Source organism: Mauremys reevesii, linkage group 22, assembly GCF_016161935.1.
Source record: "Mauremys reevesii isolate NIE-2019 linkage group 22, ASM1616193v1, whole genome shotgun sequence".
NCBI classification, from domain to species: Eukaryota; Metazoa; Chordata; order Testudines; family Geoemydidae; genus Mauremys; species Mauremys reevesii.
Window position 1 is genome coordinate 19,960,234 of NC_052644.1, and position 23,656 is coordinate 19,983,889.

The 23,656-nt window shown below is 59.3% G+C and overlaps 1 protein-coding gene across 1 annotated transcript in view; it reads left to right on the plus strand.

Moving 5' to 3' along the window:
* Positions 1-23,656, plus strand: part of LOC120388460 (leukocyte immunoglobulin-like receptor subfamily A member 1) — a 30,842-nt gene extending 7,186 nt beyond the window's left edge. Inside the window, exons 8-14 of the mRNA XM_039510283.1 lie at positions 910-1,194; positions 13,305-13,595; positions 14,334-14,618; positions 15,895-15,977; positions 16,462-16,552; positions 16,664-16,729; positions 23,526-23,656. Of these exons, the coding sequence (XP_039366217.1) occupies positions 910-1,194; positions 13,305-13,595; positions 14,334-14,618; positions 15,895-15,977; positions 16,462-16,552; positions 16,664-16,729; positions 23,526-23,656 (1,232 nt within the window). The remainder of the gene's footprint in view (positions 1-909; positions 1,195-13,304; positions 13,596-14,333; positions 14,619-15,894; positions 15,978-16,461; positions 16,553-16,663; positions 16,730-23,525) is intronic.

The following is a 23,656-nucleotide window of genomic DNA, read 5'->3' on the forward strand; positions in this document are numbered from 1 at the left end:
TGGGGAAGTCGGGGGTAATGGAGGAGCTGAGGGAGAGGGAAGGAGCCTGGGAGTGAACCTGGAAGGTGTTGGGTGTGGGCGGGAGAAGGTTTTTGGCAGGAAGGATTGTTAGGGAGCTGGGAAACCTCCCCCGTGCAGACCCTGGCTGACCTCAAGCCTCTCCCATTCAGTCAGGCTCATCAGCCCCTGTCCCGCAACCCCCGTCCCCATGGGTCTCTGTAGCCTCTGCTCCTCCCCCTGTCCCCATGTGTTCCTCCAGGCCCCCTCCCCTGTCCCCAGACTCAATGCTGAGCCCCAGGCTGTGACCCCCCAGCAGCCCTGGGTGCCCCACTCTGCGGCAGGTGCTGTGATGAACTTCTGCTCCTGGGGGGATTCTGCAGCACGGGGCAGGCAGGGAATTTTCCCCGCCCACAGAAAATACATTCAGCCCCAGAAGTGCTGCAGTTCCGCCTTTTGACCACCAGGGGCCGCTGTGGCGCCAGAACAGCGGGCTGTGTTCATGCTGCTGGCTGCTCTGGCGCCACGGCGCCCTCTGGTGGGGAAAAGGCGGAACCGCAGCTCATTTTGGGCAGAATGTATTTTCTGTAAGGGAACCCCCACCCCAATTATTCACGTCTTAAGGTTGCCAACCCTCCAGGATTGGCCTGGAGTTTCTAGGAATTAAAGATGAATCTTTAATTAAAGATTATGTCATGTGATGAAATCTCCAGGAATGCATCCAACCAAAACTGGCAACCCCAGCGTGTCTGCAGATGTGCAGAATTGCCCCCGGAGTAACAGATTGTGGATGCAGTGAGGTGTCTGTTAGCCCTGGGTTTGTCCCTGGGGCTGGATCCTAAGGGCAGGTTACAGACACACGGGGAGGGATTTGTGTCTCCCCATCTCACTCCTGTTTGTGTGTGAACGCAGAGCTCCCCGCGCCCGGACCCTCCATCTCCGTCAGCCCCAGCGGGCTGATCGCCCCGGGGGCGGCCATCACCATCCGTTGTCAGTGCTGGTGCGAGGCCAGGAAGTTATTGCTGTATAAAGGTGGAATCCGAATCCAGGAGGTGGATGCTGATGGGGACGGGGGTGAATTCACCATCCCCAGCGCCAGGCGGGAAGACTCGGGGAGCTACAGCTGCCGATCTCGCTCCAGATCGGAGCCACCCAACTGGTCAGATCCCAGTGATTTTGTGCGGATCATTGTAGCAGGTGAGAGGTCCGGCTTGGCATCCCCACTCCCAGCCAGACCCACAAGGAGTCTCTGGGCCAACAATGGGACGCTCAGAGCCAGGCTCTACCCCGAGCCCTGGGCCCAGCAGAGGGGACGCCTGGCCAGGGAGTGGGGATGGAGTCACTGGGTGGTTCCCCAGCCACTGGAGCTAGGGGGATGAGGGAGGGGGGGATCTCTGCCCCCATGTGACCTTGGGGTGTCACTAAATTTGCCTGTGCCTCCATTTCCTCTTGCAAGTATGGGGGATAATTATCCTTCTTCACCTTTTGTCTGTGTCTGTGCAGCACTCGGCACCTCTGACTCCCAGCCCCCTCCTGATCTAAACTGGGGCTGGGGATAGAACCCAGGAGTCCTGGCTCACAGACTGGGGGACCCCATTAGGTAGACAGATGGGTACAGAGGGGTTCTCTGGATTTTAGGCAGTTTTGGTTCTAGGGTTGCCAGGTGCCTGGTCGAAAAGGGACCCTGGCGGCTCCAGTAGGCCCTGCCAACCAGGCTGTTAAAAGTCAGGTCAACGGCACAGCGGGGGCCCATGGCTAAGGAAGTGCCTGGAAGTAGCCGCCAGGTCCCTGCGGCCCCTAGGCGCGGGGGTGGCCAGCGAGGCTCCACGTGCTGCCCTTGCCCCAGTGCCGGCTCGGCAGCTCTCATGGGCCGGGATCCGTGACCAATGGGAGCTGCGGGGAGCGGAGCCTGCAGGTGCGAAGGCAGCACGCACCCCACAGAGCCGCTGCAGGGACCTGGTGGCCGCTTCCTTGAGCCCCGTAAAGCGCTGCCGGGACCCCGAACCACTTCATAGAATCATAGAAGATGAGGGTTGGAAGAGACCTCAGGAGGTTCTAGTCGAAGCCCCTGGTCAAAGCAGGACCAACCCCAACTCAATCATCCCAGCCAGGACTTTGTCGCACCGGGCCTTAAAAACCTCTAAGGAAGGAGATTCCACCACCTCCCTAGGGAGCCCAGTCCAGTGCTTCACCACCCTCCTAGTGAAATAGTGTTTCCTAATATCCAACCTAGACCTGCCCCACTGCAACTTGAGACCATTGCGCCTTGTTCTGTCATCTGCTCCCCACTGAGAACAGCCGAGCTCCATCCTCTCTGGAACCCCCCTTCAGGGAGTTGAAGGCTGCTATCAAATCCCCCCCACTTCTCTTCTGCAGACTAAACAAGCCCAGTTCCCTCAGCCTCTCCTCATAAATCATGTGCTCCAGCCCCCTCATCATTTTTGTTGCCCTCCTCTGGGCTCTCTCCAATTTGTCCACATCCCTTCTGTAGTGGGGGGGGGCCCAAAATTGGATGCACCCCAGCCCGGAACCACCTCCTCCACCCCAAGCCCCACATCCTCGGCCCCATCCCAGAGCCTGCACCCCCAGCCGGAGCCTGGATCCCCCTCCTGCATTCTGAACCCCTCGGCCCAGGCCCAGAGCCCCCTCCCACACCCCAAACCCCCCAGCCCCACCCCAGAGTCTGCACCCCCCAGTCCACAGCCCTGACCTCCAACACTACAGCCCCGTCCCCGAGCCTAGTGAAAGTGAGTGAGGGTGGGGGGAGCTGGGATTGAGTGAGCAGGGGGAGGAGCCTCAGAGAAGGGGCGGGGCAGGGGATGGGGCAGGGGTGTTTGGTTTTGTGTGACTAGAAAGTTGGCAGTCCCAGTGGGGACCGACGGCCACGGGTCCTTGGGAATGTGGGTCCATGGGGACGTAGGGCGGTGGGGAGATGGGAGCATGTCTGGTGAGGGATAGAAAGATGGACTAAGACCTTGTCTACATGAAAACTGGACCCAAACGACGGATCCCGTGTGGTTCCCAACCCGCACTGGTGATCTCAGAGCGAGTCTGGGCTGTCGGTATTAGCGCCCCCTGGTTTGATACAGTGAGGGAAGGGGGGGGGTCCCCATTCCCCAGCCACTAAAATCCCCCTCCCCCATCCTGGGACTGACAGTGAAGATCGATGCTGAGTCGGGGGGTGATCACTGAGTCGCTGTTTCATCCCCTCCACCCGCCCCGACAGACGCCGGTTCTATTTCTGGAGGGGGAATCGACCCAACCAAGCCAGGAGCGGCACCGACTCCCACCCGACCAGGCACTGTGGGGCCAGGTACCGGGGTTGGGGGGGAATCACCATCAGACCAGCTCTGGAAACAGGGTCACGGTGCCCAGGGGCTGGGGCTGGGATGGGGGCAGTGAATCTGGTGGGTGGGGCCCAGACACCACAGAGAGGGGCTCATTGACATGGGGGGATGGAGAGACAGCCCCACTGCCCCTCCCCCACTGCTAGGCCCCCAGCTCCCCCAAAGCCTCCTGCCCTGCAGGTCGCTGCCAGGAAGCTGTGGGGGATCCCAGGGGCGGGGCAGGGTCTGGGGCGCTGGGCCCTGCTGGGCACAGGGGGGCTGGGGCTATAACCCCCTTCCCTAGGCCCCATGACGTCCCCCTGGCAATAGGGGAACCATTACCCAGAATTCCCTCTCCTTGCCCTCCCCTCACTGGATTCTCAGGGGATCCCAACCCACCCCCCACTAGATGTTCTGCTGCATCTGGCTGGGTCCTGGGCACCATTGGGACGTGGGGGGCAGCGGGTGACATCCCAGCCTCCCCCCCGAGTGCACTGCCTGGCTGTGTTTGGCAGGAGCCGAGATACCCGGGGCTGGGCTCACTGCACAGCAGACAGGCCGGGGCAGAGGCACCTGTGGGGGTGGGCAGAGGGGCACTACGGGGGTGCTGGGTGGCTCAGGGGGCAGTTCAACTACCCAGGCGCCCTGTTCACTGGGGAAACTGAGGCTCAGCCCCCCAGGGCAGCAGGACGTGGCCTCCCCTGAGGGGTCTGGCGCCAGGGAGGCCCCAGAGCTGCAGCACCTGGGAGACCCCAGAGGGGGGCTGGGCCGGACCTGCTGGAGAGAGGGGTTGGGGGCTCTGCTCCCGGGGCAGCGCCAGCTGTCGACTGCCCCGTCGAAGCCGCCAAGTGACTCTCCCTTTCCCCCCGCAGCAGCCCCCCCGGAGCACCCGGATTTCACCCAAGCCAACATCACCCGCCTGGCGCTGGGCGCCGTGGTCCTGCTCATCCTGGGGCCGATCCTGGCTGAAGCCTATTACAGCCGCCCGAGGGGGGCATCCTAGGTGAGGCGACCCCCCCCTTCTGTGCCTCTTGCTCCCTGCAGGTGCAGGACCCAGGGCGACACGGGCCCCTCTAACCCCCCGTCTCTCTGCGTCCGCAGGAGCCTGGATCTGGCCATACAGAGAAGAGAATCTCCCCAGGGGAGGAAACGCTTCTCCTTGGGGGGCTGAGATGCCGGCACAAACCCCCTGCCCCCAAACACCCCTGCCTCGAAAATCCTGCCCCCCAGACTGCTCCCGACCCGATTGCTGCACCCCAGGATTGACCCCCCAACTTCTGGCCCCACGAGCATCAGCCCCTGTGGTACCAGCTAGAGGAGCTGCCCCAGCGCTGGGCACATTGGGCTCCCCACGAGGCAGCCCCTGGAGGGTGTCGGGGTCCCACTCACTGCCCCAGCCGGGCCGGTCTCTGCCTAGGGCTGTCAGTGGGGAGCGGGGATGCTGCATCTGACCCTGGCACTGGAATAACGGCCCTTACTGCCCCCCCAGGCGTCTGTCCCCCTCCTCTCTCTGCAGCGGGGTCCCCCAGCCTCTTTTCTCTCCCCCTTTCTCCCCACCCTGTATTTCTATTGTACAAATCCCCAGAGCTTCCTTCTTCCCTGACCCCCAAATCTCCCCACCCCAGGGGGCGGCTGTGATACCGGAGCCTCCAAATGTCCCCTCGTGGTGGGTGCAGCGGATGAAGGTGAGTGAGAAGTTCAGGCAGCGTCAGGAGAACCTGGACGAACGAACGTTGGGGGGAAAGTTGGCGAGACAGAAAGCCGGGATTAGTCCAACCCGAGCGGCCGCCGGACAGACCCCACGGGCCGGGCTGGGGCCCGCCTGGGACACGGGAGAAGTGGGGAAGCAGAAATCCATGACCCAAAATTGGGGTGTCGTAAACGAGGCCTCATTGATGGATAAAATATTGCGGGGATGGGCTGTGCTGCCCACCACTCTTTGGGGGCCTCAAAGAAAGAGACTCGCTTCACCCTCGTGGCTGCCACCCCCGTCTCCTGGGCCCCCCAGGCCATCCCGACCCTGCTGCACTGAGCAGAGCGGCCCGAGAGCAGGACCCCGACGCCATCGCCCCTCCCCCAGCTGAACCCCCAACCCGGGAGGAAACGGGGTTGGACTTTAACAGCAGCCACGGTGACACCGGCTCCAGACCAGCTCCGCTGGCTCCTCTGCCCACCAGGACAGTCACTAGAATCTCCGAGGCCAGTGGGGAGACACCCAAACCCGGGGGATTTTCCATCTAGAGACTCGCTCCAGCGAACGGGGCCGGGGCTGGAACAAACCCCTCGTTTCACACGGCGCCTGCTACAGCTCCCCTGGTTCCTGTTCTGCTGGGTCTGTAACAGCCGGTCCCAGGGGTCAATAGGGGGTTTGTCATGGGGCTGAGCAGGCTGCAGGCTCTGGACCCTGCCCCCGGCCCGTGTTTAACCCTCTTCAGTGCGGGGCAGGGGCTGGGGCGTGTTCGCACCTTGGGCCCTTTACTGCGTCTCCATGAACACAACAGGGCGCAGAGCGATTTAGCTGCTGACACTTCTGGGCCCCCCCAGGGCGGGTGTTTTGGGGGAGCTGGGACTTTGAGGGAAGTAGGTTGTGGTGTATGGAGTGTTGACCTGAATTAGTTTTTATGCCTCGCCACTGATCGCATCCGACCAGAAGATTTCTAGGTTCTTGTCCAATTCAGACACAGAGTTCAAGAGCTCAGAGAGTTCTGTACCGGGAGAGGATCTTGGGGTGCTTGGCAAGAACACGGACACTGAGGACAATACCAAAATGATAAAACCTTTATTGCTATTAACATAAAAACAAGGAATGCAATTCTCAGAGGGGTCGCCGTGTTAGTCTGGATCTGTAAAAAGCAACAAAGAGTTCTGTGGCACCTTATAGACTAACAGACATATTGGAGCATGAGCTTTCGTGGGTGATGTCGAAGAAAAACTAAGTTCTCGCTTTTTGTTTGGGTGCAGCAAAATCAAAATACTTTATTAATTTCTCTAGTGAACACAAGAGGGAGAGAGTGTCAGGAACTGGGTTGCCCCTTGTCCCGGACGGATCTCTCTCAATTAGTAAGCAATTCATAACAATCTTTATACCTTTCTAGCAGACAATGGTTAGTAATCTTGGAGACATTGAAGATAAACATTTGCATTTGTTTATACATAAGCCTATTCGCTATCTTATTTGTCTGCAATACTAGAACAGAAAACAAGACTGCAATTCACAAGGTCGTAATGACTCTTCACACAATTCTCTCTGTACCACATATCTTACAGCATGCAGGGTCACATCTTAACTTCTGCTAATTAGCTAACATACATTAAGATCCCTTCAAACCTATATTAATTAATTCTTGGCCTCCACAGTGAATACCCACTTTGTCAGAGGAATGCAATGAAACGTATAACTGCAAAACAGTAAAAGAATTCCAAAACTACTGGTGGGAACATGTCTATTCTAAGTACCTTAACCTAACATACTCACACCCTTCCTTGAGCTCCCGATAATAGGAGGTGAAGGACCAGCCTTGCTCCTGGCATGTCCAATAACGCGATGGTGCTGGCTTCCCCAATGGTTAGGAATGGTGAGTAGTTGTATGATACTGCACAAGCTGAGCTGATAGCGTGAGAGACGCTAGAGTAGAGGAAGAAATGAAAAGCACTCCAAGAAACCAAAGCTTCAGGCATTAGAAGAGCTTAGAACAGGGGTAGGTAACCTATGGCACAGGTGCCGAAGGCGGCACGTGAGCTGATTTTCAGTGGCAGTCACACTGCCCGGGTCCTGGCCACCGGTCCAGGGGGCTCTGCATTTTAATTTAATTTTAAATGAAGCATCTTAAACATTTTAAAAACCTTATTTGCTTTGCATACAACAATCGTTTAGTTATATATTATTGACTTATAGAAAGAGACCTTGTAAAAATGTTAAAATGTATTACTGGCACGCGAAACCTTAAATTCGAGTGAATAAATGAAGATTCGGCACCACCACATCTGAAAGGTTGCCGACCCCTGGCTTAGAATTTAGAGGAGCGAAAAACCTAACTAACCAAGAGTTCTCTTATGAGGTATTTTATAGGATCCTGACCACTGTAATTCAGGCCCAAGCTACTATACCCAATTTCCGTACCCTATCAAATGTATGGGTACCCTTCTCCTATAGGTTAGTAGATTATGACACTTACTTTCTAACTACGCCTCTACCCCGATATAAAGCTGTCCTCGGGAGCCAAAAAATCTTACTGCATTATAGGTAAAATGACCCGGTTTACCTGGAGAGAAGACAATGGACAGAGGTGGGGCTTGGGGCCAGGGATATCAGATGCCCAGCTGGGAAGCAGGGGGGCTCTGGGCTGGAGAGGGGGAGCAGGCAGAGCCTACCCGGATGCAGGGGAGACTGGGATGTGCTGTGCTGAGGGAGGTCAGGCCTGAGGCCCTGAGAGTTTCCTGTGCTGGGTTCAGACACTCAATAAACCCTCCTGTTTTATGCTGGCTGAGAGTCGCTCCACGCTAGAGATCAGGGGGGCATCAACCCCTTCGGGGGGTGAGGAGGCCCGGGGGGCCCAGAGCGCGTGGATTCCCTGAGGGGGCCTGTGACGAAGCGGGACTGGTCTTACTGGGGGCTGGGTACAGATCCTAAGTATCTAGCAGCAAAAGTCCATGCAGCAAATGCCTGACCCTCTGTCTCCTAGCAACTGATGGCCCGAGCACCTTCCCTGCAAAGGTGCTGGCTAAAGGTGTTGGAGACAAAGGGGTCAGGTGACCTCCTGGCCCGGGAAAGAAGCTGAGCAGAGAGGAGGGGCCGGAGGGGGTTGGGCAGGCTGGAGCTGGCTGGGGAAAGGGGGGAAGCAGAGAGAGAGGGCTCTGATCCCCGATGGGGGTTATGGGGCCCCAAGATGGACCTAACAGGGGGGATCCTGATATCGGTGCCTTCAAGACCTGTGTTGGACTGTGTTCCTGTCGTCTAAATAAACCTTCTGCTTTACTGGCTGGCTGAGAGTCCTGGTGAATTGGCAGGGAGCCCGTGGGTGCAGGGCCGGACTCCCCTACACTCTGTGACAGGGCCCACGGCAGAGACAGACGCTAAGGCTCAGAGAGGTGCGGCTCCAGGAGGTGGAGGGGCCTGACCCCGAGAGAGAGTGGACCCCCGAGAAGGGCTGTCGCACTGAAAGGGGCACCCCCCACTGACCGTACACGGCCAAGAGTGGGCACGATCTGTGAGTCCGTGACACACCTGAACTGGAATCCATCTTTAACCTGGTGCTTTTCCATTGAGAAGGAGCGGTGGGAATCCAGAGAGGGACAAAGGATTCCCGCCTTGGGCCAAAGCTATAAAAGGGGGTGGAACCGAACAAAGGGGCGGCCAGTCATGAGAAATCCCCTAGTTACCACCTGAGCTGGAGCTAACAGGGACTGTACCAGGGAAAGGATTGGGCCCAAACTAGGAAGGCGTCCAGTCTGTGAAAGAAGCTTATTGGAACTGAGTGCGGTGAGCAGCTGGGGAGTGTGAGGGGGACCCTGGGCAGCGAGGGGCCAGCACAGGGAGACACCCCCCGCCAAGAGGCCCTGCAGGCCAGAATCGAAGGGGGATCATAACTCCAAGAAGGGGGACGATGCTGGGAAGAATGGTCCTGCCACCTAGCGCCTGAGGGCATCTGGTCAGCGCCGGAGCAAGTGTCTGAGCCGTGAGTGACGGGGTCCCTGGGGTGCAACCTGGCCTGTGGGACTGCTGAGCCCTCCAAAGGCACCAACCTAGGCTGCCTCTCACACTGTGATGCTGATGTCAAGCTAAGAACCTTGGAGAGACTCTGCACCCACCCAGCCAGCCACAGGTAGGGACCCACCCAGCTGTGTTACATAAATAGTCTCCCAGACCCAGGGCTGGTGCAAGGAAGTTTCGTGCCCAACCCAGCCCTGTGGCAGATCCCCGCCCCCCTCCGCCCTGAGGCGTCCCACCATGGCAGATCCCCCCCTCCCGGGGAGCCGTGCAGCACCTCCCCACCCCAGCTCACCTCTGCTCCACGTCCTCCCCGAGCATGCCACCCCCGCGCTAATTCTCCACCCCTCCCAGGCTTGCGACGCCAATCAGCTGTTTGGCTCCGCAAGCCTGGGAGGCAGGAGTGTAAGGAAAAATTAAGTAGGCCCAAAGTTCGACCAGGATAACTTTGGTTGAAATGACTGTGTACAAGAGGCAGGGGGAGAGAGAGAATGGAAAATATAAGCAGAACAATTTGTTACAGTCGGTCGTACAGAATAGAGCTGTAACTGCTAGTGTTAGAAAAGCTAGTAACTGCAAGAGTACAAAGTGTAAATAACAGAAAAAAGGCTTGTTTTGATGTATTCCTAATAAGGACATGTGTGTTTAGTAATTAATTGTGGTTTTGAGCTACATAAGCGTATGCATTCCCTTGCAGGGGGGTTGGCAGCTATAACTGGCTGTCATCCGCTGCACACATGCATGCTTGTAAATGGAAGCAGAGTCAGGATGAGCTCTACCCTGACATCTGGTGGTGAATTATGGCGAGTGTGGAAAAGAACCTCAGGGGCTGATCTTGTTTGCATAGGCACACCCACCCCGCCTGGCATGAGCCCCAGTGGTCACTTTGGCTGCTGTGGGATCCCCCGTTTCTCTGTTATTGGAGCAGGAAGAATAAAGTGTTGTTACCCTGATTATGTGAATCAAGGCCAGTGGAACTGTTTTATGACAGAGGGTCTCACCATCAACTAAGAAGCACTCACTAGACAAGGGACATGGGTCTAGTCACTTACTGCAGAGCTGAGTTCATTCTAGGCCAATGGTGCACCAGTAGGGAGGTTTCTGTACTACAAGCTGAAATCACTGAAGAGTGGAGATCACTGAATGCAGTATTAACGAGTGGGGGAGCCTGCAGATATGTTGTGGAGTGGAGCTGAGCAGTTTGTGGGATAGCTGGCAGAGCAGAGCAGTTTCTTGGGACTGTTGGAGTGGCCCACAGGATGGCGAGCGGAGCGGAGCAGTTTGCGGGACGGCTGGAACAACTCACAGGATGGTTGGCGGAGTGGAGTGGAGCGGCTGGCAGAGAAGAGCAGTTTGTGGGATGGCTGGAGTGGTTCATGGGACGGCTGGTGGAGTGGAGCGGCTCGTGGTGAAGGCTGCAGCAGAACTCCATGGAGAGGCGGGGCAGTCAGCCTCAGGCCATGTAAGGTGCCCCTTAACACCCCACATGCCCCCTTTCTCCCTCCATCTCCACCCAAGCTGGGGTGGGGCAGTAAAACTCTGCAGAACTTTTGAATTCTGGGGCTGCACCGACTAGGGACAGAGACTTTTGGGTTCTTGGACTTTTGGGACTTTGGGTGATTTTTGGGTTGCTGGACTCAAGAACCAAAGGGAAAGGACATGGCCCAATTTAGTGGGGTGGGTCTTTTGCTCATGGTTTGTGTTAGGAATCCTGTTTGTGGTGTTTCCCCCAACATAATGCCACATTGTTTCCCTCTTTTATTAAAAGGATTTTGCTACGCTCAGACTCCGTGCTTGTGAGAGGGGAAGAATTGCCTCTTAGAGGCGCCTGGGCGGCTGAAGGACATTTAACAGTGCCACCAAGTCATGGCGCCCCCAGCGTTACCCAGCGCTGTGTGAGAACGGAAGGGCAATGGTGCAACCATCACACCTGGAACCTGGCTCCCAGCCCCCTGCTCTAACCGTTAGACCCCACTCCCTTCCCAGAGCTGGGAACAGAGCCTCATGACCCCCAGCTCTCTACTGCTTTCTAGCCAATGATGTGTAAACAAAGCCTGTGTCACGTCCCTCTCTAGGGGCCTGCAGGGACCTTAAAAGGTCCCTGGGTCTCTCCCGGCTGGTGACCAGTTGGGGGCCTGGGATGGAATTTGTCTTTCTCTGAATTTCTTTTGAACCTGGTTGATTTAATTCACATGCCAAGAAAAGCCCCTTAGAACCAGGTGTTACAGTGTAAACCATCACCGCTCAGCTATGGCGCAAGGGGCAGGAAACCTGTGCGTCCCCCATTGCACGCGCTCCTCACATGATGCCATGGTTTGTGTTGCACGTGGATAGGTTTGCAGGCTGAGCGAGAAGGCTGCAGAGTCAAATCCTCCAGCACCAGGATATACCACAGTTAAGGTTTCCCAAACACCCTTAACTCTGCCCCCTTGTGCACATGCATTCTGATGCCATTCTTTAATTTTGTGATCACATACTAATTTTACCTTCATGGGTCATCAGCAATGTTTGAACCCAGAATGTAAGAAATAACAGATTGAGGTGGGATCTGCATGGAAATCGTGGTCAGTCAAAGACTGAAGACCAGACCCCGTGGTCTCCTGGCCCCAGCCTGGTGCAACTTTCCCCAGACTGCAGGGAAAGCTGTCCCTCCTCCTCACAGAGACAAGAACAAGCTCTGAGCTGCATGAAGCTTGGCCAGCGCTGACAGTCCCAGGGTTGGGTTTTGCAGGGACCTCAGCTTACTTTGACCGCACTAAATTTCAACTGCAGCTTAGAGACAAGGTGTGATGGATGCAGGCAGACATGAGACACTGTGGACTTCCTGTAGCTGGAGCTACCAGCTGAGTTACTTATTTGGGGCTCGGTGGAGCTGGTATCCGGGGCGTTGGTGTCAGCACTCAGGGCCCCATCATGGCATCTGCTATCACAGTCCTTTTCCTCCGTGAGTATCAGAGAAAACCAGGGCATGTGCCCACGGGGGTGAGGGGATCCGAGACAAGGGCATGTGTGTGGGGGGAATTGTAAAGCCATCTGCTTACTTTGACCGCAGTAGATTACACCTGGAGATTAGAGACAAGGTGTGATGGACACAGGAAGAGACAAGATATCGTTAACTTCCTGTAGGTAGAGCCACCAGCTTAGTTCCTTATTTGGGGCTCGGTGGAGCTGGGCACCGGGGTGTTGGTGGCAGCACTGAGGGGCCCCTCGCTGCCCCTGTCATGGCATCTGCTCTCACTGTCCTCCTTGGTGAGTATCAGAGACAGCCAGGGCGTGTGCCCATGGGGGGGATCTGAGACCAGGGCGTGTGCCCATGGGGGGGATCTGAGACCAGGGCGTGTGCCCATGGGGGGGAGGGGCGCGGAGGCGGGGATCTGAGACCAGGACGTAGGATCCAGTTGCTCTGGGATCTGGTCACTAACGAGCTGTCTCCCCTCCAGGCTGCTGGCTGGCCGGGCACAGCGGGGTGTGGGGAGGTGAGTATCAGTCTGTGGGGAGGACGATAACATCAAGGACGGGGGAGGGGATTGATGGGGTGGGGAAAAGAGGAACTGAGCCCTGAACCTTCCCCAAAACTCAACCCAAACTCCCCCTGTGAGCTCAGACCCAGCCCCGTTCTTCTGTGACCCCCCCCCCCACCACACTCCCCGGAGTAACTGGGAGCTGAATCTGGCTCCCAGGGTCTGACGAAGCAGCCGGGAACCATCCCCTGGTTCAATGTCCTGCCCCCGACAGGCTGTGAGGATGGGGTGGGGGGGATGTGGATTTATTTCAGCTCATGCAAACGCTAACAGCACCTGTCCATGGGCTCTAGATCCCCTCAGGGAACCAAACTGTCCACGTTCAGTGCCGCCATGGGCAGAACCCTCCAGATCCATCCCCAAGAGCTGCCTCCTGTGCACTCACAGCCCCCCGTTCCCAAGGCCTGGGGAAAGGTGGGTCTTGTGCAATCCCTGCGGGTCACAGACTCTATTTCCCACCCCGGGGTGGGGGGCAGAGCTGCAGAGGCCCATGGCTCAGGCTCCCTGTCCGGCCTCAGGTGGGGACGTGGGGGAGGGCAACTGATCTCTCATGCAGCTGGGTCCTGAGCTACGTCTGGGTGAACCCCTGCCCCCGAGCCCCATGGGCAGGCAGTGCCAACCCTGGTAGGGGACAGACTCCTAGAGAGGCCGAATGACGGATGGACAGAAATGGGGGCAGGAGGAGTGGTGATGGTGGTGGGAGGTGGGGAGCTGTGTCTCCCCTGTTTAACTCCTGTCTCTTGTTGAAAGCAGGGCGTAAATACCCCAAACCCACCATCCGGGTGAGCCCCAGCAGGGTGGTGGCGCTCGGGGGAAGCGTCACCATCCGCTGTGAGGGTCGGTACCCGGGCATGGAGTTCTTCCTGCATAAAGCTGGACACCCGAACCAGCAGGTGCGGACGGTGCCTGATGGGCCTGTGGCTGAATTTCCCATCCCCAGTGTCAGCCGGGAAGATGGAGGGAGCTACACCTGCGACTATCGCTCCATAACGGAACCGAGTCGCTGGTCGTATCCCAGCGACCCCGTCGAGATCATTGTAGCTGGTGAGGGGCTCGGCTCAGCGTCCCGGCTCCCAGCCCCACACCCAGCCAGACCCACAGGCGATCTCTGCACCGATGGGACGCTCAGAGCCAGGCTCTGCCCTGGGCCCAGCAGAGGGGACGCCCGGCTGGGGAGTGGGGATGGAGTCACTGGGGGTTCCCCAGCCAGGGGAGAGCAGCAGCCACTGGAGATTTGGAGCTGAGGGAGGGGGATCCCTGCCCCCAGGGGAGCTGCAGAGCAGGGGGGGCTTTCCCAGGCCACACATCGGTTACGGGGTGATGGACGGAGCTGAAGGTTATAAACCTCAGTGTACAGTAGAGACTTGCACAGTCCCCTACAAGTCGGTGGTGGTGCTGTGAACAGAACCCAGGAGTCCTGGGCCCCATCCTCCCTACTCTCCCAACTAGACCCCACTCCCCTCCCAGAGCCGGGGACAGAACCCAGGAGTCCTGGCTCCCAGCCCTCCCGGCAGAGAAGCCAGGGAGTGACTGGACCCTGGAGACTGGACTGGTCTGTCACCCGCCGGGGAGCAGAGCTCTGGGCCCCAGGAGCTGGAGTTGCTCCGTGTCTCATGCTGTTAGCCCAGGGCTGAGGGGAAACTCTGGGCCCTGTGGAAAGGGATCCAGGAGCCCGTCCGCAGGGCCACCGGGTCTGAGCCACCGCTGAGGCCGCGTGGTGAGGATGGGCCCCAGAAGTGTGACGGGGCCTGTGTCTCACGGCCTGTCTGCTTCCCACTGCAGAGCCCAGCTACCCCAAACCCAGCATCTCCCTGAGACCCAGCGGGGGGGTCTCCCTGAGGGGAGCCGTGACTGTCCGGTGTCGGGGGCAGCACAAGGGTGTGTGGTTCATGCTGAATAAAGAGGGACATCATTTCACATCTATGGATTCGGACGGGTTGGAGGTTGTGTTTCCCATCAGCGACGTTCACCAGGAGGACGGCGGGAGCTACAGCTGCTCCTATCACAGCAAATCGGAGCCGTTCAACGTGTCGTACCCCAGCGACCCCGTGGAGCTGGTGGTGAGAGGTGAGGGGCCTGGCTCGGCGTCCCCGTTCCCAGCCCCACCCCCAGCCCGACCCTCACGGGGGCTCGGTGCCAATGGGACACTCGGAGCCAGGCTCTGCCCTGAGCCCTGACCCCGCAGAGGGGACGCCCGGCCGGGGAGCAGAGACAGAGTCACTGGGGGTTTCCCCAGCCAGGGGGGAGCAGCAGCCCCTGGAGACTCGGGGCAGGGAGGCTACTTTAACGCTGCCCCTTGTGCATAGGAACCGGGAGTCGCTATTTAATCCCGTGATCCCATCCCCTCTGTTCTCCAGGCCCAGCCCTAGGCAGTGCCCCGTCCGGGGCTGAATGAGGCAGGGGCTGCAGGAGCAGTGACTTGATGGACACGTTGCTGGGCTGGGACCCAGGAGATCTGGTCCAGCTCCTGGCGCGGCTACAGACTGTGTGTGATGGGAGCACGTTGCAGTTTTTGAATACGTCCTTCCTTGTGAGTGGGGCCTCAATCTTGGGTGATCTCAGGCCGAGTGCCCACAAACCAAGACACCCACAGTTAGTGGAGACGTCTGCAAACGCTGCCTCAATCGTGCTGGATCCCTTGTGTTGGGGGAGTATGTAGGGCCCCCGCCATGATCAGGGCCCCTTGGTGCCAGATGCTGCCTAAACACAGAGTGAAGAGACAGTCCCTGCCCCTGGGACCTCACTAAGGAAAGTGAATCTGTCTGTGCCTCAGTTTCCCCCCATGTAGAATGGTGATCAAGATTTCTCACTGCCTCCCTTCCTGTGTGGGGCTCAGGCCCTGCGGTGCCAGAGACCAGCCCGTGAGTCACTCTGTGAATGATGCAGGGGCCACACACGGCGTATGAGGACCCCAAGAACTAGGCAGTCGGGGCTCTGTGTCTGTGGGGCTCGGAGCCCATCTCGCAGGGCCGGGATTCTGGGTGGGGGGAACTCTGGGATCTGGAAGAGAGTCTCCTCCAGGGGGCCCCTGGATCTGCCTATGGCTGGGGCTGGCCGGAGAATCATAGAATATCAGGGTTGGAAGAGACCTCAGGAGGTTCTAGTCCAACCCCCTGCTCAAAGCAGGACCAACCCCAACTAAATCATCCCAGCCAGGGCTTTGCGAAGCCGGGCCTTAAAAACCTCTAAGGAAGGAGATTCCACCACCTCCCTAGGGAACCCAGTCCAGTGCTTCACCATCCTCCTAGGGAAATAGTGTTTTCTAATATCCAACCTAGACCTCCCACACTGCAACTTGAGACCATTGCTCCTTGTTTTGTCATCTGCCCTCTCCTGTGCGCAGATCCCAGCTTACCCAGACCCTCCATCTCCCTGAGCCCCACCGGCGTCATCGCCCCAGGGGCAGACGTCACCATCCGGTGTCAGGGGCAGCACCGGGACGTGAGGTTCTTCCTGCACAAGGCTGGAGACCTGAACCCGCAGCGACACATGGACCCTGCTGGGGCCAGGGCTGAGTTCCACATCCCCAGCGTGGGCCGGCAGCACGGAGGGAACTACAGCTGCAGCTACCGGCCCCGGTCAGAGCCCTTCGTCTCGTCGTACCTCAGCAGTAGCTCTGTGCAGCTGGTGGTAGCAGGTGAGAGGCCCGGCTCCACGTCCCCGCCATGATCAGGGCCCCGTTGTGCCAGGCGCTGCATAAACACAGAGTGAAGAGAGTCCCTGACCCTAAGAGCTCACTAAAGAAAATGAATCTGTCTGTGCCTCAGTTTCCCTGCCTGTATAATGGGGAGCTCTCCTAGCGCTGAGACTGCTGCAGGTATCCAGACCTCCTCCTGTCCTGGGGCCACAGCGGAGGTCCTGGTGCTAAGGCTTCCCCTGTTCCTCAGCCTCGTGCTTCTGCGGGGAGCAGGGTTGGGATGCTGGGGCTTCCCCTGTCCACTCGCCCGGCGGCCGGGGCTCCGGGGACTCCCACTTGGCCGGGGACCCTGGGCACGGGCCTTGTAAGTCCACTGGCTCATCCATCGCTGGTCGCGGAGGGTGGGGGGCTATCTCTGAGTTGGTGTTTCAGCCCCTTCCCCCCATCCTGACAGACGCTGGTTCTATTCCCACAGGGGGAACCGACCCAACTCAGGCTGCAGCAGCGCCGGCTGCCACCCGCCCGGGCAGCACAGGGCCAGGTACCGGGGCGGGGGGGGGGGAGGGAATCTATTGAGTCACAGATTATGGGGCAGCTTCCCCCAGTGGTTGTCCAGGGGGAGGGATGGAGGCTGTTCTCAGGGGCAGTGACTCCCCACTCTCACCACCAACGGATTTGGGAGGGGAGCGAAGCCTCCTGCTCAGACAAGAATCCACTGCTAACGGGGCAGCTGGAGGCCTCCTCTGGGGGTAGCTGGGCCCATCAGTGGCCATGGGGAGGGGGGTGCCCTGGAGCTCCCTGCTAAGCAGCCAGGAGCAGCCAGCATGTTAGGCGGGATACCGGGCTAGATGGGCCCATTGGCCTGAGTCGGTGTGGCCGTGAGGAAGGGGGTGAAATGCCTTAGAAATGACGGCCAGGCTGGATCAGACAGCGCCCCCTAGCACCGTGCTGGGGCAGTGGGGCCAGCCCTGACCGATGGGGAGAGCGCCCCCTACTGAGCCCCCCACCCTGCGGCCCAGCACCCCCTAGTGTGACAAATCCTCCAAATCTTGCTGGCTCTGACCCCACTTGATGCAACATCCTCCCCATAGAGTTTTCTGCTGCCTGTGCCCTGGGGTTTCCCGGTGGGGTGGTGTCACGGAGTGTGGGGGAGTCCGGCCCTGCACCCCTCTTCCTGGGACTCACAGTGACTCTCAGCCAGCCAGTAAAACAGAAGGTTTATTGGACAACAGGAACACAGGCTACAGCAGGGCTCGTGTTCAGAGCCAGGACCCCTCACTCTGGCCTCCCTGGGGGTTCAGGGTGTCTGGATTCCAGCCTAGGATCCCCTGAAATCCCACCACCCAGACCCCAAACCGAAAAAACTGACCCAACCCTCTCCACTCAGCTTCTTTCCTTTGTCTAGCTCCCCAGGCAGAGGTGTTGACCTCCCTTCCCCTGGCCTAGCTCATGTTACAGGCTGAATACCTGTTTCTCACCTAACTCCTCCCCGGCTCTCCCAACCCCCGCACAGACAGCCCCTGCTCCATCACACCTCTCCCCCCTTCGAGACTGAACTGAGCAGGGTCACTTTGCCCAGTGACCCGGGGAAGTTCGGGGCCCCCTCTCTGGGACAGCGCATCCGCTATCAGGTTGGCGCTTCCCTTCACATGGACCACGTCCATGTCATAGTCCTGCAGGAGCAGGCTCCACCTCAGGAGCTTGGCGTTGGCTCCTTTCATCTGGTGCAGCCAGGTCAGGGGAGAGTGGTCGGTGTACACGGTGAAGTGGCGCCCAAAGAGATATGGCTCCAGTTTCTTAAGGGCCCACACCATGGCCAGGCATTCCTTCTCGATGGCCGCGTAGTTCTGCTCCCGGGGTAGCAGCTTCTTGCTCAGGTACACGATGGGGTGTCTCTCCCCCTTTTCATCCTCCTGCATCAACACTGCCCCCAGCCCCGCGTCTGAGGCGTCGGTGAATACCATAAAGGGCTTGTCAAAGTCTGGATTTGCCAGAACTGGGCCTCTGAGCAGAGCCTCCTTCAGCGCCCGGAGAGCCTGCTGGCACTGCTCGGTCCAGACCACCTTGTCTGGCTTCCCCTTCTTGCACAGCTCAGTGATGGGGGCGGCTATGGTGCTAAAGTGGGGCACGAACCTTTGATAGTACCCCACTATCCCAATAAAGGCCTGGACCTGCTTTTTGGTCTGGGGAATGGGCCAGTCTCTGATCACCTCCACCTTGGCTGGTTCCGGCTTTAGGCAGCCGCTCCCCACCCGATGGCTCAGGTAAGAGACTTCAGCCATCCCCACCTTGCACTTCTCAGCCTTTATGGTTAACCCAGCCTCTCGGAGTCGGTCCAGCACTTGTTTAACCTGGGACACGTGGTCCTCCCATGTCTGGCTGAAGACGCAGATGTCGTCAATATACGCCACGGCAAAACTCTCCATCCCCCTCAGTAGCTGATCCACCAGGCGCTGGAAGGTGGCAGGCGCTCCCTTGAGGCCGAAGGGCAGGGTCAGAAACTCGTACAGCCCCAGAGGGGTGATAAAGTCCGATTTCAGCCTGGCATCTGCGTCCAGCGGCACTTGCCAGTAGCCCTTTGTAAGATCCATGGTGGTGAGGTACCGAGCGCCTCCCAGCTTGTCCAGGAGCTCGTCAGGCCTGGGCATGGGGTAGGCATCAGATACGGTGATGGCATTGAGCTTTCGATAGTCCACACAGAACCGGATTGACCCGTCCTTCTTGGGGACCAGCCCCACCGGCGAGGCCCAGAGGCTGGCGGACGGCTGGATCACCCCCAAAGCCAGCATGTCCCTAACCTCTCTTTCTAGGTCCTGGGCAGTTTTCCCGGTGACCCGAAAAGGGGTGTGCCCTGGTCTCCACCTGGTGGACAGTCAAATTAGTGCGCCCAGGCTGGTTGGAAAACAGCTGTCGGTACAGATGCAGCACCCCTCTGATCTCAGCATGCTGGGCCGGGGTCAGCTGATCAGAGAGGGGAATCGCTTCCAGGGGGAAACCAGCCTTTGTCCCTGGGAATAGATCCACTAAAGGGTCATCTCCCGGCTCTTCCCAATGTCCACACACGGCCAACACCATATTCCCCCGGTCATAATATGGCTTCATCATATTCACATGGTACACCCGGCGGTGATGAGCCCGGTTCGACAGCTCCACCACATAGTTTACCTCATTTAGTTGCTTGACAACCTTGAAGGGCCCTTCCCAGGCAGGCTGGAGTTTGTTTTTCCTCACGGGGATGAGAACTATCACTTGATCCCTGGTGGCGAAGGCGCGGGCCCGTGCCGTACGATCGTACCAGACCTTCTGCTTCCTCTGAGCTCGGGCCAGATTCTCCCTGGCCAGGCCCATGAGCTCGGCAAGTCTTTCCTGGAAGGTCAGGACATACTCCGACACCGACTCTCCATCGGGAGCGGCCTTCCCCTCCCATTCGTCTCTCATCAGGTCCAGGGGCCCCCTTACCCGCCTTCCATATAACAGTTCGAAAGGCAAGAACCCAGTAGATTCCTGGGGTACCTCCCTGTATGCAAACAGCAGGTGAGGTAAGTACTTGTCCCAGTCCTGTGGGTAGTGGTGCATAAATGTTTTTAGCATCATCTTTAACGTCCCGTTGAACCTTTCCACCAGCCCATTGATCTGAGGGTGATACGCTGAGGCCCAGTTGTGCCGGACCCCACATTTCTCCCACAAGCACCGGAGCAGGGCCGACATGAAGTTGGACCCCTGGTCTGTTAAGACTTCCTTGGGGAACCCCACCCGGCTGAAAATGGTCAGCAGCGCATCTGCCACGGTATCTGCTTCGATAGAGGACAAGGCCACCGCCTTGGGGTAGCGAGTGGCGAAATCTACCACCACCAGGATGTATTTCTTCCCCGACCAGGTCGCCTTGCTGAGAGGTCCCTCTATGTCCATGGCCACCTTCTGGAAAGGTTCTTCTATGATGGGCAAAGGCCTCAAAGCTGCTTTCCCCTTGTCCCCGGCCTTCCCCACCCGTTAACACCTCTGTGGGCAAATGGGGGTGCACCCCCACATTCTTGGGGCCCTCCTTGGCCCCCCACTTCAGGTGCACCCTCACCACAGGCACCTTGAATGGGGTCCTGCTCACACCCCTCACGGTCAGGAAGGTGTTGGGCACCATCCGATCTGAGGCGACCACCCCGGGCTGGGCCAGTGTCACCTCTGCGCCCGTGTCCCAGTACCCAGTGACCTCCCTCCCGTCTACCTCCAGGGGGACAAGGCACTCGCTCCGGAGGGGCAGCCCCGTGCCCACCCTGTAAACCCAAAACTCAGAGCCTGGAGCATCCACCCCCTCAGAGGAGCTGACCTGGGGCCCCCCTCCCTCCTTCGCAGGTGGTACATGGCTAGCCCCCCTTTCCTGCGAACGCTGCCCCTCATCCGGCTGGGTCTCTACCAAGTTAACCCGGTGGGGGGTCGGTCTGCTCAGTTTGTCCTTGAGCCTGGGGCACTGGGACCGTATGTGGCCCCTCTGGCCACAGTGATAGCAGCTCATGTCCCGTTGGTCCCCTCGAACCGGTCGGTTGTCCCTGGCGCTGGCTGTTCCCCTTGGGAGGGGGCTCTCCCTATTCCCCCTTTGGGAGGTCCCAGGTTGACTCTCTCTCTGCATCGCAGTGGGCCTGTTCCTTTGGGGCTCCTCCCTGCCACCCCCGACTGGCTCTTCACAAACTCATCAGCCAGCCGCCCTGCATGTCGCGGGGTCTCTGGCTTTTGGTCCCTCAACCACAGCCTCAGGTCGGATGGGCACCGCTCATACAGTTGCTCCAGTACCAGCAGTTTAATCACGTCCCCCTTCGTCTGGGCCCCATCTGCCCACTTGCTGGCGTATCCCTCCATGCGGACGGCCAGTTGCAGATAGGAGACCTCAGGGGTTTTATCCTGACTCCGGAACCTCTCCCGGTACATCTCAGGAGTCAGCCCAAACTCGCGCAGCAGGGCCTGCTGGAATAGTTCGTAGTTCCCTTTCTCCTCCTCTCCCAGCTGGCCGTACAATGCCACGGCCTTGGGGTCCAGTAAGGGGGTGAGAACCCGGAGCCTGTCTGCAGGATCCACCTGGTGCAGCTCGCAGGCCGTCTCAAAGGCACCCAGGAAGTCATCCATGTCCTCCCCCTCCTTATGCTGGGCCAGGATGGACTTATCAAAGCTCCGCGCAGTCCTGGGCCCCCCCTCACTCACCGCCGCCCGGGGCCTGCTGCCCCCCAGCCTCGCCAGGTCCAGCTCATGTTGACGCTGTCACTCGTTCTCCTCCAGTTCCTGCTCCCTCTGTCGTGCCTCATGTTCCCTCTGTCTTGCTTCATGTTCCCTCTGTTTCTCCTCATGCTCCCTCTGTCTCTCCTTCTCCTTCCGGTCATGTTCCCTCTGTTTCTCACAATCCTCCAGCTCTCTCAGTTTTATCTCTCTCTCCCATTCCAGCCGCATGCGCTCCACGGATGAGCGTCGCCAGGACGATCCCCTGCTGGGGGGGTGAGCTTCGCCGGGAGGATCCCCTGCTGGACGGGGGGGTCATGGTGCCTTCGGTTGCCGCTGGGCTCCTCCTCCCCCTCCCCCTAGGAAGGGGGGGTCTCGGGAAGCCCTCAGCGGCCGGCTGACCACTCCCAGCTGGGACAGACACTGGTGCCTGCGCTGCATCTGCCAGGCTGCTTCCCTCAGAGACAGGGATCGGTTCATTCCCGCGATCTGCCTCCTCCAGCCGGGCAATCAGCTGGTCCTTGGTGAGCTTCCCACTGCGCAGCCCCCTCTGCTTGCACAGCTCCACCAGGTCGCACTTGCGCTGCTTGGCATACATCTTCCTGCTGGCCACTCGCAGGCCGGGGTGCTCGCCGCTCCCCACGGGTTCCAGGGGGACCCCTAGTGTGCCAGTCCTTCAGGTCACCACCTCTCTGCCAGGGTCGAGCTGCAGACTCCTCCGCCCCTGGGACCGCTCGCTGCGATCCCCCGGGGGACCCTGTTACTGCAAAGTCCTCTCTGGTTACACTCTCCCAGGGGTTAATCGCCCCTTCGTTTTACTGCTCCCCAGTCACTTACTGCTGGAAGCGCCGTCCACGGGGTGCAGTAGATCCCACCGCTACCACCAGTTGTCACGGAGTGTGGGGGAGTCAGGATCCTGCACCCCCGGCTTCCTGCGATTCACCAGGACTCTCAGCCAGCCAGTAAAGCAGAAGGTTTATTTAGACGACAGGAACACAGTCCAACACAGGTCTTGCAGGCACAGATAACAGGATCCACCCCTGTTAGGTCCATCTTGGGGCCCCAGGAGCCCCACAGCCCCATTGGGAAATCAGAGCCCTGTCTGTGCTTCCCTTCCTTCCCCAGCCACCTCCAGTCTGCCCAACCCCCTCCAGCCCCTCCTCTCTGCTCAGCCCCTTTCCCGGGCCAGGAGGTCACCTGACCCCTTTGTCTCCAACACCTTCAGCCAGCACCTTTGCAGAGGAGGGACCCAGGCCATGAGTTGCTAGGAGACAGAGTGTCAGGCATTCAGGTGCACTGGCCTTTTGCTTTGCTAGATACTTAAAAAACTGCCTAGGGGACACTGAGGCACCAACACAGCATTCACAGCCCCCAGTAAAAACAGTCCCACTTCATCACAAGGGGCTCAATGGGGGGATGGAGAGACAGCCCCACTGCCCCTCCCCCACTGCCAGTCCCCCAGCTTCCCCAAAGCCTCCTGCCCTGCAGGTCGCTGCCAGGAAGCTGTGGGGGATCCCAGGGGCGGGGCAGGGTCTGGGGCACTGGGACCTCCTGGGCACAGGAGGGCTGGGGCTATAACCCCCTTCCCTAGGCCTCATGACGTCCCCCTGGCAATGGGGGAGCCATTACCCAGAATTCCCTCCCCTTGCCCTCCCCTCACTGGATTCTCAGGGGATCCCGACCCACCCCCAGTAGATATTCTGCTGCATCTGGCTGGGTCCTGGGCACCACGGGGACATCCCAGCCTCCCCCGGCGCGCACTGCCTGGCTGTGTTTGGCAGGAGCCGAGATACCCGGGGCTGGGCTCACTGCACAGCAGACAGGCCGGGGCAGAGGCACCTGTGGGGGTGGGCAGAGGGGCACTATGGGGGTGCCGGGTGGCTCAGGGGGCAGTTCAACTGCCCAGGCACAACGTTCAGCGGGGAAGCTGAGGCTCAGCCCCCCGGGGCAGCAGGACGCGGCCTCCCCTGAGGGGTCCGGCGCCAGGGAGGCCCCAGAGCTGCAGCACCTGGGAGACCCCAGAGGGGGGCTGGGCCGGACCTGCTGGAGAGAGGGGTTGGGGGCTCTGCTCCCGGGGCAGCGCCAGCTGCCGACTTCCCCATTGAAGCCGCCAAGTGACTCTCCCTTTCCCCCCGCAGCAGCCCCCCCGGAGCACCCGGATTTCACCCACGCCAACATAGCTCGCCTGGCGCTGGGCGCCGTGGTCCTGCTCGTCCTGGGGCCGATCCTGGCTGAAGCCTATTACAGCCGCCTGAGGGGGGCATCCTAG